Source organism: Schistocerca piceifrons, chromosome 9, assembly GCF_021461385.2.
Source record: "Schistocerca piceifrons isolate TAMUIC-IGC-003096 chromosome 9, iqSchPice1.1, whole genome shotgun sequence".
Lineage (NCBI taxonomy): Eukaryota > Metazoa > Arthropoda > Insecta > Orthoptera > Acrididae > Schistocerca > Schistocerca piceifrons.
The window spans coordinates 174,484,773-174,498,329 of record NC_060146.1 but is presented as its reverse complement, the minus strand read 5'-3'; the positions used below and the strand labels follow the sequence as shown (position 1 = coordinate 174,498,329).

General features: G+C 45.3%; 1 protein-coding gene across 1 annotated transcript in view; it reads right to left on the bottom strand.

Annotated features, from left to right (window-relative positions):
• Positions 1–5,180: 5,180 nt before the first annotated feature.
• Positions 5,181–13,557, bottom strand: part of LOC124716823 (serine protease ami-like) — a 51,123-nt gene continuing 42,746 nt past the window's right edge. The window contains exon 4 of the mRNA XM_047243376.1: positions 5,181–5,522. Coding sequence (XP_047099332.1) covers positions 5,181–5,522 — 342 coding nt within the window. The remainder of the gene's footprint in view (positions 5,523–13,557) is intronic.

Here is a 13,557-nt window from a genome sequence, read left to right as displayed (position 1 = left end):
ATATATATATATATATATATATACACACTCCTGGAAATGGAAAAAAGAACACATTGACACCGGTGTGTCAGACCCACCATACTTGCTCCGGACACTGCGAGAGGGCTGTACAAGCAATGATCACACGCACGGCACAGCGGACACACCAGGAACCGCGGTGTTGGCCGTCGAATGGCGCTAGCTGCTCAGCATTTGTGCACCGCCGCCGTCAGTGTCAGCCAGTTTGCCGTGGCATACGGAGCTCCATCGCAGTCTTTAACACTGGTAGTATGCCGCGACAGCGTGGACGTGAACCGTATGTGCAGTTGACGGACTTTGAGCGATGGCGTATAGTGGGCATGCGGGAGGCCGGGTGGACGTACCGCCGAATTGCTCAACACTTGGGGCGTGAGGTCTCCACAGTACATCGATGTTGTCGCCAGTGGTCGGCGGAAGGTGCACGTGCCCGTCGATCTGGGACCGGAACGCAGCGACGCACGGATGCACGCCAAGACCGTAGGATCCTACGCAGTGCCGTAGGGGACCGCACCGCCACTTCCCAGCAAATTAGGGACACTGTTGCTCCTGGGGTATCGGCGAGGACCATTCGCAACCGTCTCCATGAAGCTGGGCTACGGTCCCGCACACCGTTAGGCCGTCTTCCGCTCACGCCCCAACATCGTGCAGCCCGCCTTCAGTGGTGTCGCGACAGGCGTGAATGGAGGGACGAATGGAGACATGTCGTCTTCAGCGATGAGAGTCGCTTCTGCCTTGGTGCCAATGATGGTCGTATGCGTGTTTGGCGCCGTGCAGGTGAGCGCCACAATCAGGACTGCATACGACCGAGGCACACAGGGCCAACACCCGGCATCATGGTGTGGGGAGCGATCTCCTACACTGGCCGTACACCACTGGTGATCGTCGAGGGGACACTGAATAGTGCACGGTACATCCAAACCGTTATCGAACCCATCGTTCTACCATTCCTAGACCGGCAAGGGAACTTGCTGTTCCAACAGGACAATGCACGTCCGCATGTATCCCGTGCCACCCAACGTGCTCTAGGAGGTGTAAGTCAACTACCCTGGTCAGCAAGATCTCCGGATCTGTCCCCCATTGAGCATGTTTCGGACTGGATGAAGCGCCGTTTCACGCGGTCTGCACGTCCAGCACGAACGCTGGTCCAACTGAGGCGCCAGGTGGAAATGGCATGGCAAGCCGTTCTACAGGACTACATCCAGCATCTCTACGATCGTCTCCATGGGAGAATAGCAGCCTGCATTGCTGCGAAAGGTGGATATACACTGTACTAGTGCCGACATTGTGCATGCTCTGTTGCCTGTGTCTATGTGCCTGTGGTTCTGTCAGTGTGATCATGTGATGTATCTGACCCCAGGAATGTGTCAATAAAGTTTCCCCTTCCTGGCACAATGAATTCACGGTGTTCTTATTTCAATTTCCAGGAGTGTATATATATATATATATATATATATATATATATATATATATATATATATATATATGGTGGAGAAGAATTATATATATATGTTGTTGTTGTTGTGGTCTTCAGTCCTGAGACTGGTTTGATGCAGCTCTCCATGCTATTCTATCCTGTGCAAGCTTCTTCATCTCCCAGTACCTACTGCAGCCTACATCCTTCTGAATCTGCTTAGTGTATTCATCTCTTGCTCTCCCTCTACGATTTTTACCCTCCACGCTGCCCTCCAATACTAAATTGGTGACCCCTTGATGCCTCAGAACATGTCCTACCAACCGATCCCTTCTTCTGGTTAAGTTGTGCCACAAACTCCTCTTCTCCCCAATCCTATTCAGTACCTCCTCATTAGTTATGTGATCTACCCATCTAATCTTCAGCATTCTTCTGTAGCACCACATTTGGAAAGCTTCTATTCTCTTCTTGTCCAAACTATTTACCGTCCATGTTTCACTTCCATACATGGCTACACTCCATACAAATACTTTCAGAAATGACTTCCTCACATTTAAATCTATACTCGATGTTAATAAATTTCTCTTCTTCAGAAACGCTTTCCTTGCCATTGCCAGTCTACATTTTATATCCTCTCTACCTCGACCATCATCAGTTATTTTGCTCCCCAAATAGCAAAACTCCTTTACTACTTTAAGTGTCTCATTTCCTAATCTTATACCCTCAACATCACCCGACTTAATTCGACTACATTCCATTATCCTCGTTTTGCCTTTGTTGATGTTCATCTTATATACTCCCTTCAAGACACCATCCATTCCGTTCAACTGCTCTTCCAAGTCCTTTGCTGTCTCTGACAGAATTACAATGTCATCGGCGAACCTCAAAGTTTTTATTTCTTCTCCATGAATTTTAATACCTACTCCGAATTTTTCTTTTGTTTCCTTTACTGCTTGGTCAATATACAGATTGAATAACATCGGGGAGGGGCTACAACCCTGTCTTACTCCCTTCCCAACCACTGCTTCCCTTTCATGTCCCTCGACTCTTATAACTGCCACCTGGTTTCTGTACAAATTGTAAATAGCCTTTCGCTCCCTGTATTTTACCCCTGCCACCTTTAGAATTTGGAAGAGAGTATTCCAGTCAACATTGTCAAAAGCTTTCTCTAAGTCTACAAATGCTAGAAACGCAGGTTTGCCTTTCCTTAATCTTTCTTCTAAGATAAGTCGTCAGGTCAGTATTGCCTCACGTGTTGCAGTATTTCTACGGAATCCAAACTGATCTTCCCCTAGGTCGGCTTCTACTAGTTTTCCCATTCGTCTGTAAAGAATTCGTGTTAGTATTTTGCAGCTGTGGCTTATTAAACTGATTGTTCGGTAATTCTCACATCTGTCAACACCTGCTTTCTTTGGGATTGGAACTATTATATTCTTCTTGAAGTCTGAGGGCATTTCGCCTGTTTCATACATCTTGCTCACCAGATGGTATATATATATATATATATATATATATATATATATATATATATAAGCCAATTTTTCTCCACCACACACACACGCACACACACACACACACACACACACACACACATATATATATATATATATATATATATATATATATATACAGGGTGGTCCATCGATTGTGACCGGTCGAAATATCTCACGAAATAAGCATCAAACGAAAAAAACTACAAAGATCGAAACTTGCCTAGCTTGAAGGGGGAAATCAGATGGCGCCATGGTTCAAATGGCTCTGAGCACTATGGGACTTTTGAGATCATCAGTCCCCTATAACTTAGAATTACTTAAACCTAACTAACCTAAGGACATCACACATCCATACCCGAGGCAGGATTCGAACCTGCGACCGTAGCAGTCGCGCGGTTCCGGACTGAAGCGCCTAGAACCACTCGGCCACCGCGGCCGGCGATGGCTCGCTAGATGGTGCGGCCACAGGTCAAACGGACATCAACTGCGTTTTTTTTAAATAGGAACCCCCATGTTTATTACATATTCGTGTAATACGTTAGGAAATATGAATATTTTAGTTGGACCACTTTCTTCGCTTTGTGATAGATGGCGCTGTAATAGTCACAAACATATGGCTCACAATTTTAGACGAACAGTTGGTAACAGGTAGGTCTTTTTTAATTAAAATACAGAACGTAGGTACATATCAACATTTTATTTCGGTTGTTCCAATGTGATACATCTACCTTTGTGAACTTATCATTTCTGAGAACGCATGCTGTTATAGCATGATTACCTGTAAATACCACACTAATGCAATAAATGCTCAAAATGATGTCCGTCAACCTCAATGCATTTGGAAATACGGGTAACGAGATTCCTTTCAACAGCGAGTAGTTCGCCTTCCGTAATGTTTGCACATGCATCCACAATGCGCAGACGCATGTTTTCAGGCGTTGTCGGTGGATCACGATAGCAAATATCCTTCAACTTCCCCACAGAAAGAAATCCGGGGACATCAGATCCGGTGAACGTGCGGGCCACGGTATGGTGCTTCGACGACCAATCCACCTGCCATGAAATACGCTAGAACATTACGTAGGAAATCAACATACATTGCACCATTCAGATTACCATCGATAAAATGGGGGCCAATTATCCTTCCTCCCATAATGCCGCACCATACATTAACCCGCCAAGGTTGCTGATGTTCCGCTTGTCGCAGCCACCGTGGATTTTCCGTTGCCCTATAGTTCATATTATGCCGGTTTACGTTACCGCTGTTGGTGAACGACGCTTCGTAGCTAAATAGAACGCGTGCAAAAAATCTGTCATCGTCTCGTAATTTCTCATGTGCCCAGTGGCAGAACTGTACACGACGTTCAAAGTCATCGCCATGCAATTCGTGGTGCATAGAAATACGGTACGGGTGCAATCGATGTTGATGTAGCATTCTCAAAGCCAACGTTTTTGAGATTCCCGATTCTCGCACAATTTGTCTGCTACTGATGTGCGGATCAGCCGCGACAGCAGATAAAACACCTACTTAGGCATCATCATTTGTTGCAGGTCGTGGATGACATTTCACATGAGGCTGAACACTTCCTGTTTCCTTAAATATCGTAAATATCCGGCGAACGGTCCGGACACTTGGATGATGTCGTCCAGGATACCGAGCAGCATACATAGCACACGCCCGTTGGGAATTTTGATCACAATACCCGTACATCAATACGATATCAACTTTTTCCGCACTGGTAAACGGTCCATTATAACACGGGTAATGTATCACGAAGCAAATACCGTCCGCACTGGCGGAATGTTACGTGATACCACGCACTTACACGTTTGTGACTATTACAACACCATCTATCACAAACCGAAAAAAGTGGTCCAACTAAAACATTCGTATTTATTTACGTACTACGCGAATATGTAATAAAATGGGGGCTCCTATTTAAAAAAAACGCAGTTGATATCCGTTTGACGCATGGCAGCGCCATCTAGCGGGCCAACGATAGCGCCATCTGGTTTCCCCCTTCAAGCTGGACAAGTTTCTTTCTTTGTAGTTTTTTCGTTTTGACGCTTATTTCGTGAGATATTTGGCCCGGTCACTCTCAATGGACCACCCTGTATAAGAAGAAAGAGTAGACCAAAGATAGAACCCTGAGGTACAGTCCACTGTACACTGCCCTCAAAAATTTGGTTTTTTCTAGTTTCTTGACAGTGGAGTCCGTACATAGGCCGACCCTCGGGAGTAGTAAAGGAACAGCACATTAATGAAACACAGGGCTGTTTACTGAGCAGCTGGAGAGACAGGCCGCCAGTCCAGTGAGGGAGACCAGCAGCGGGGTGCCCGCCTCGCGGCTGCCACTGAAGCTCGCGCGCCCCCGCGCTCCTGGTGTGATGGCGTCCTCGATCCAGTCCCGGTAGTAGCCCACGAACATGTGCACGTTCTTCCAGACGGGCGCGCCGCACCACTCGAAACAGCAGTTCTTGTACTTGGCGCCCACCACGAGGCCCATCTGGATCTGTTCGCCCTTGCAGAAGACGGGTCCTCCAGAGTCGCCGCGGCACACGGACTTCGTGGCGACGTCGAAAGTGCACAGGCCGTTAATCTGTCAACAAGTCGTGTGACGCTACTTGTGCTGTACTGCACATCTACAAGTACAAATTTATATTTTTTCATGGAGTGTTTACTAACAAATCTGTCACATTTGTAGTACATATGTTTGGCGACTAGTTTCGGACCAACTGGTTCATACTCAACCCTTACTTACTGAGGCTATAAAAAATAATACATAGTTGAAGCTTCCTGGCAGATTAAAACTGTGTGCCGGACCGAGACTTGAGTCGGGTTCAAATGGTTCAAATGGCTCTGAGCACTATGGGACTTAACTGCTGAGGTCATCAGTCCGCTAGAACTTAGAACTACTTAAACCTAACTAACCTAAGGACATCACACACATCCATGCCCGAGGCAGGATTCGAACCTGCGACCGTAGCGGTCGCGCGGTTCCAGACTGTAGTGCTTCTCGAACTCGGGGCCTTTGCCTTTCGCGGGCAAGTGCTCTACCAACTGAGCTACCCAAACACGACTCACGCCCCGCCCTCACAGCTTTACTTCTGCCAGTACCTCGTCTCCTACCTTCCAAACTTCGCAGAAGCTCTCCTGCGAATTGAAATTTGGAGATTTTACGACAACGATAATTCAGGTACACATGCCGATGTCGCAAGCGTAAGATGAAGACCTGTGGAAAGTATCTGCTGATATTTGACTGGTAATTCAGTACGTAAAGGAAAGTGAAAATCTAATAGTTATTTACGGGAAGGAGTAGAAGAAAGAGTTACAGGAAAATATGGGGTTGGTGCTAGGAATGAGAGAGAGGAGAAAGACTAATTGAGTTCTGCAATAAATTTCTGCTAGTAATAGCGAATATTCTGTTAAGAATCACAAGTGGAGGAGGTATACTTGCAGAAGGCCGGGTGATACTGGAAGATTTCAGTTAGATTACATCATGGTCAGACAGAGATTCCGAAATCAGATACTGGATTGTAAGACATACCCAGGAGCAGATATAGATTCAGAACACAATATAATAGTGATGAAGAGTAGGCTGAAGTTTAAGACATTAGTCAGGAAAAATCAATACGCAAAGAAGTGAGATACTGAAGTACTAAGGAATGATGAGATACGGTTGAAGTTCTCCAAGGCTATAGGTACAGCAATAAGGAATAGCTCTGGAGACAGTTCAGTTGAAGAGGAATGGACATCTCTAAAAAGTGCAATCACAGAAGTTGGAAAGGAAAACATAGGTACAAAGAAGGTAAATGCGAAGAAACCATTGGTAGTAGAATAAATACCTCAATTGATCGAAGAAAGGAGGAAGTGCAAAAATCTTCCGGGAAACTCAGGAATAGAGAAGTACAAGTCGCTGAGGAATGAAATAAATAAGGAGTGCAGGGAAGCTAAGACGAAATGGCTGCAGGAAAAATGTGAAGACATCGAAAAAGATATGATTGTCGGAAGGACAGACTCAGCATACAGGAAAGTCAAAACAACCTTCGGTGACATCAAAAGCAAGGGTGATAAAATTACGAGTGCAACGCGAATTCCTCTGTTAAATGCAGAGGAGAGAGCGGATAGGTGGAAAGAATACATTGAAACCTCTATGAGGGGGAAGATTTGTCTATGTGATAGAAGGAAAAACGGGAGTCGATTTAGAAGAATTTGAAAGCGCGTTGGAGGACTTAAGATCAAATAAGGCAGAAGGGATAGATAACATTCCATGAGAATGTCTAAAATCATTGGGGGAAGTGGCAACGAAAGGACTATCCTCGTTGGTGTGTAGAATGTATGAGTCTGGCGACATACCATCTGATGTTCGGAAAAGCATCATCCACACAATTCCGAAGACGGCAAGAGCTGACAAGTGGAAGAATCAGCTTAACAGCTTATGCATCCAAGTTGTTTACAAGAATAATATACAGAAGAATGGAAAAGAAAATGGAGGAGGCGCTAGATGGGAGAGGCAATTCTGCCGTTACGGTTAATAATGGAAGCAAGTTAGAAGAATAATCAAGACACATTCATAGGACTTGTCGAACTGGAAAAAGTGTTCGACAATGTAAAATGCTGCAAGACGTTCGAAATTCTGAGAAAAGTGGGATAAGCTACAGGGAGAGACGTGTCATATTTAATATGTACAACAGCGAAGAGGGAATAATAAGAGTGGACGACCGAGAACGAAGTGCTCGTATTAGAAAGGGTGTAAGACTAGGATGTAGTCTTTCGCCCCTACTCTTCAATCTGTACATCGAGGAAGCAATGATGGAAATAAAAGAACGGTTCAGTAGTGGAATTAAAATTCAAGGTGAAAGGATACCAGTGATACGATTCGCTGATGACATTGCTATCCTGAGTGAAGGTGAAGAAGAATTACATGATCTGCTGAACTGAATGAACAGTCTAATGAATACAGAGTATGGATCGGGAGTTAATCGAAGAAAGTCGAAGGTAATGAGAAGTAATAGAAATGAGAACATCGAGAAATATAACATCAGGACTGATGGCCACGAAGTAGATAAAGTTAAGGAATACTGTTACTAGGGAGCAAAATAACCAATGACGGACAGAGCAAGGAGGACATCAAAAGCAGACTCGCTATGACAAAAAAGGCATTTCTGGACAAGAGAACTCTACTGATACGGTACTAAACATTGGCCTTAAATTGAGGAAGATATTTCTGAGAATGTACGTCTGGAGTACAGTATTGTATGGTATTGAAACATGGGCCGTGGGAAAACCGGAACAGAAGAGAATCGAAGCATTTGAGATGTGGTGCTACAGACAGATATTGAAAATTAGGTGGACTGATAAGGTAAGGAATGAGGGAGTTCTGCGCAGAATCGGAGCGGAAAGGAATACGTGGAAAACACTGATAAGGAGAAGGGACAGGATGATAGGACATATGTTAAGACGTAGGTGAATGTCTTATATGGTACCAGAGGGAGTTGTAGAGAGCAAAAACTGTAGAGGAAGACAGAGATTGGAAAACATACAGCAAATAATTGAGGACGTAGGTTGCAAGTGCTACTCTGTGATGAAGAGGCTGGCACAGGAGGGTAATTCGCGGCGGGCCAAAACAAACCAATCAGAAGACTGATGAAAAAAAACCTCTTCAACAACAACGTTTTGACGAAATAAATGGGCGAACAGCCTGGTATGAGTGTTCATAGGACACAATATTTCGGCAGTCGACCACGTTGCCATCATCAGGTGCGCTGATGTACTGACCGGCGGTGGGCCGGCGCCATGTACCGGGCGATCAAGAAGTCAGTATAAATTTGAAAGCTGAATAAATCACGGAATAATGTAGATAGAGAGGTACAAATTGACACACATGCTTGCAATGACATGGGGTTTTATTAGAATAAAAAAATACAAGAGTTCAAAAAATGTCCGACAGATGGTGCTTCATCTGATCAGAATAGCAATAATTTGCATAACACGGTAAGACAAAGCAAAGATGATGTTCTTTACAGGAAATGCTCAATATGTCCACCATGATCCCTCAACAATAGCTTTAGTCGAGGAATAATGTTGTGAACAGCACTGTAAAACATGTCCGGAGTTACGGTGAGGCATTGACGTCGGATGTTGTCTTTCAGCATCCCTAGAGATGTCGGTCGATCACGATACACTTGCGACTTCAGGTAACCCCAAAGCCAATAATCGTACGGACTGAGGTCTGGGGACCTGGGAGGCCAAGTATGACGAAAGTGGCGGCTGAGCACACGATCATCACCAAACGACGCGCGCGAGAGATCTTTCACGCGTCTAGCAATATGGGGTGGAGCGCCGTCCTGCATAAACATCGTTCGTTCCAGCAGGTGTTTATCAGCCAGGCTGGGGACGATGCGATTCTGTAACATATCGGCGTACCTCTCACCCGTCACGGTAGCAGTTACAAAACCAGAATCACGCATTTCCTCGAAGGAAAGAGGCCCGATAACGGTAGATGTGGTAAATCCAGCCCATACCGTGACTTTATCGTCGTGCAATGGAGTTTCCACGACAGTTCTAGGATTTTCGGTAGCCCAAATTCTGCAGTTGTGGGCGTTGACAGACCCTCGGAGCGTGAAATGAGCTTCGTTGATCCACAACACGTTACTCAACCAATCGTCATCTTCCGCCATCTTTTGAAACGCACACACCGCAAATGCCCCCTGCTTCACTAAATCGCCAGGTAACAACAGTTCATGATGCCGATGGATTTTGTACGGATAGCATCGGAGGGTAACGCCTAAGTGCCAACCAAACAGTAGTGTATGGAATGCCGGTGCGACGTGCGACTGCACGAGCGGTGACTTCCCCGTGCATAGATGAACTCGCTACAGTCTCCATTTCTTCCTGAACTGTCTCAGCAGCATTACGCCTTGTGCTCAGTCGGCCACTACGGGCTAAACAACCCGTGGCTTCAAACTTCGAAATCATTCTTGCCACAGCTGCATTTGTCAACGGACCTTTACCCTTTTGAATCCCCTTCCTATGGGGATAGGATCGTAACGCTGAACTAGCACATTCCCCATTCTGATAATACAGTTTCACTAAAAGCGCCGGCCGCATCTCGTGGTCGTGCGGTAGCGTTCTCGCTTCCCACGCCCGGGTTCCCGGGTTCGATTCCCGGCGGGGTCAGGGATTTTCTCTGCCTCGTCATGGCTGGGTGTTGTGTGATGTCCTTAGGTTAGTTAGGTTTAAGTAGTTCTAAGTTCTAGGGGACTGATGACCATAGAAGTTGAGTTCCACAGTGCTCAGAGCCATTTGAACCATTTTTGAACTAAAAGCGCCTTTTCAGGTAACGTCAACAAGCTGCGACTGCTGGCGCATCTGATTCTCTCTCTCATCACGACTCCTTTTACACCACGATTGCCATCCGCAGTCACTGACGTTTTGCTGCCCAACGTCATCTGTCGGACATTTTGTGAACTTTGTTTTTTTTTTTTGTTCTCATTCCAAGCACGTGTGTCAATTTTCTTTTTACCTCTCTATCTCCATTATTCCGTGGTTTATTAAGATTTCAAATTTATACTGACTTTTTGATCACCCGGTATATACAGGACAATCCCCCTCCCGCTCCCCCCTCAGGCGCTTCCTACGAGTCGTCGCGGTCCAGGTAGAGCGTCCGTTCTCCCGCCGCCTGGCCGCTGCGTCCTGGGTCTTCTCGTTCAGGAGGGTCTGCCGGCGCCGCTCTCGTTATTCTTCCCTCCTCCCCCGAAGTCGGTACAATCTGGGAAATATCCTTTTTCTCCTTAATCCCACGTCTTCCTAACGATGTAACCGGCGTCACGATTTAGTTGTGGCTCCCTTACTCTGATCTCTACGGCTTCTTTGATGACACAGTCCCAGTATCTGGAAGTCTGTGTCAGGACTTTGGTTTGGTCATAATCCGTACTGTGGAGTTCCGACAGGCAATGCTAAGCGATTGCCGACATACTGGGCTGTTGCAGTCTGGTGTGCCGTTGATGTTCACGGCATCGGTCCTCAACGGTACGAATGGTCTGCCTATGTATACACTACCTCATTGGCAACGTATCTGATAAACCCCTGATTTACGTAGACCAAGGTTGTCCTTGACACTACCAAGAAGGCTCTTGGTTTTGCTTGGAGGACGGAAGATGGTTTTCACTTGGTGTTTAGGTAAAATGCGTCCGATTTTTCCGGATAATGCCCCACAAGACGGAATAATAGCCAAGGGCCGCCTCCTCCGGAGATTCATCCTCAGTTTCCACCGGTGCTGCAGCTGTGGGATGTACAGCCTTCCGTATCTGCCCTTCCTTGTAACCGTGCCTCCGAAACACGGTCTTCAGATGGTCCAATTCTTGTTGAAGAATCACAACAACGTTTTCATCAAATAGCTGTTTTCTAATCTGTTCGAAAACTGTCCAGTCTTCCCCAGCTGCCCTTTCATCCGAAATACCGAACAAATTCACTAAAAACTTAAAAACTACTTAGTTTCACTGTGTAACACCCTACGCATAGACCACCTCGCATTCAGCTGTAAAATGCAACTCTTTAGACCAGTTCCACGTCTACTCCTTTCCTTGCACTGCACACTAACCTCCCTCTCCTCCCACTTCCAACAGTCCATAACACATCAAATTTGTAGAGATACCAAGCAAACACACCTCTGCATTGTCAGGATGGCGTAGTGGAGCCTGTGGAGCATCTTTCGGCACCAATAAAATATGGTTAGCAACTTGACATTTATTCATTCTAGTTTGCTGTTCTGTGATTTCTCATCACACCCAGCTCATGCTTCACGTCGGTTGTCAGGATGGCGTAGTGGAGCCTCTAGAGCGTCTTTAGGTACCAATAAATATGAGTAGCAACTTGACATTTGTTCATTCTAGTTTGCAGTTCTGTGATTTCTCATCACGCCCAGCTCGTGCCTCACGTCAGTGAGACAACGGTATTCCACTGAATGCAGTTGCCGGATCAGCTGGCTGGTTGCCTAGGTAACTACACCAGCAATGCAACTGGTGTCTTGCGGGCTGCTGACTATCAGTCTGCAGGCGAAACCGTAGTGTGACCACGTGCCCCCACACTATTAGAGCCTCCTCGATCCCCCCCCAGGTGACGATGACACGCGATGATCCGCCGGGATGTTCCACTCTGTCAGAAGTCGTGTAGATGGCCCCACTGGACAGCTAGGCCCTTGACACCTGGAAGCGCTTAGAGTGATAATCAGGAACTGGGAACCAGATGTGCCTCTCACCCAGCAGTGTTGATGATATTAGTGCGACAAGCACTGCGAGATGTACTGGTGCTGGAAGACCTTCAAGCTTCCCAATTTTAATTGCTGTACTTGCCACTTTGGTTTAAAGTTTCATTTGCTTTACAGATAAAACATTTTTTTTTAATTTCAAGCTGATCTCTACACCTTTGGACAATCTATATTTTTGTCGTGTTATAGTGATGCTAATTATACACTACTGCCCATTAAAATTGCTACATCAAGAAGAAATGCAGATGATAAACTGACAAATACATTATACTAGAACTGACATGTGATTACATTTTCACGCAATTTGGGTGCATAGATCCTGAGAAATCAGTACCCAGAACAACCACCTCTGGCCGTAATAACGGCCTTGGTACGCCTGGGCATTGAGTCAAACAGAGCTTGGACGGCGTGTACACGTTGTAATGGTACTTGACTTACGTAACCATTACGGCACCTCACCTCAACCTCTCGATACCAGCAACATTCTACTGTGTTTCTGTAAAATAGTTAACATATTTCTGTGACAACATTCAGATTTTGATTGCATTAACGTAGAGGTACTTCGATACATCGATATGTATATATTGCAATGATATTTTTCTTATGTGTATTCTTTCTTTTGTCACTATGATCATTGACGTACTTGTAACTCTGATTTTTGGGCGCGTAAGCGGTTATTAGAGAGTCAAGTCTTGGTCGTCATGTTCAAAAGACGCAAATTGTAATCAGTTTATGAAACGTGAACTTTAACAGTGAGTAAGATATTTTCAAGTATGTTTTATATTGTGAAGTGATGTTTTGCAACGAGTTACGTAATATTGCAACAAAAGTAATAAAAAAGAAGTGTAACTTAAATTCGGAGAGCTGATTACTTTTTTACATCACCGTTGTCCTAACTTGCAAAAGTTTAATCTTCAACAATGGTTTATGAAACACATCTGTAAAACTTTTGAATATCGCAGAATAACACCTAGGCCTCTTTGCATCCGAGCTTGGAATCTTCACCACCTAGATTTTCGACGATTGAGCCATGAGTTCACAACGAGACCAGCGTGGGAAACCCGAAAAGATGAGTGCCTAGTTTATCCATTATTTCAAGAAATGACTTTATTAATTGTGCTCTAATGACACTTGCCACATAGTATAACTTTGTTGTTGCCCGAAAATGCAATATTTAGCAGCGTGAGCAACACTACAATCATAATTAATTTTTGACCTTTGTTGTGGTAGGGTTGTTAGAAGGTACAGCTGCCCATGCAGCTTCAACACGATACCACAGTTCATCAAGAGTAGTGACTGGCGTATTGTGACGTGCCAGTTGTTCGGCCACCATTGACCAGACGTTTTCAATTGGTGAGAGATCTGG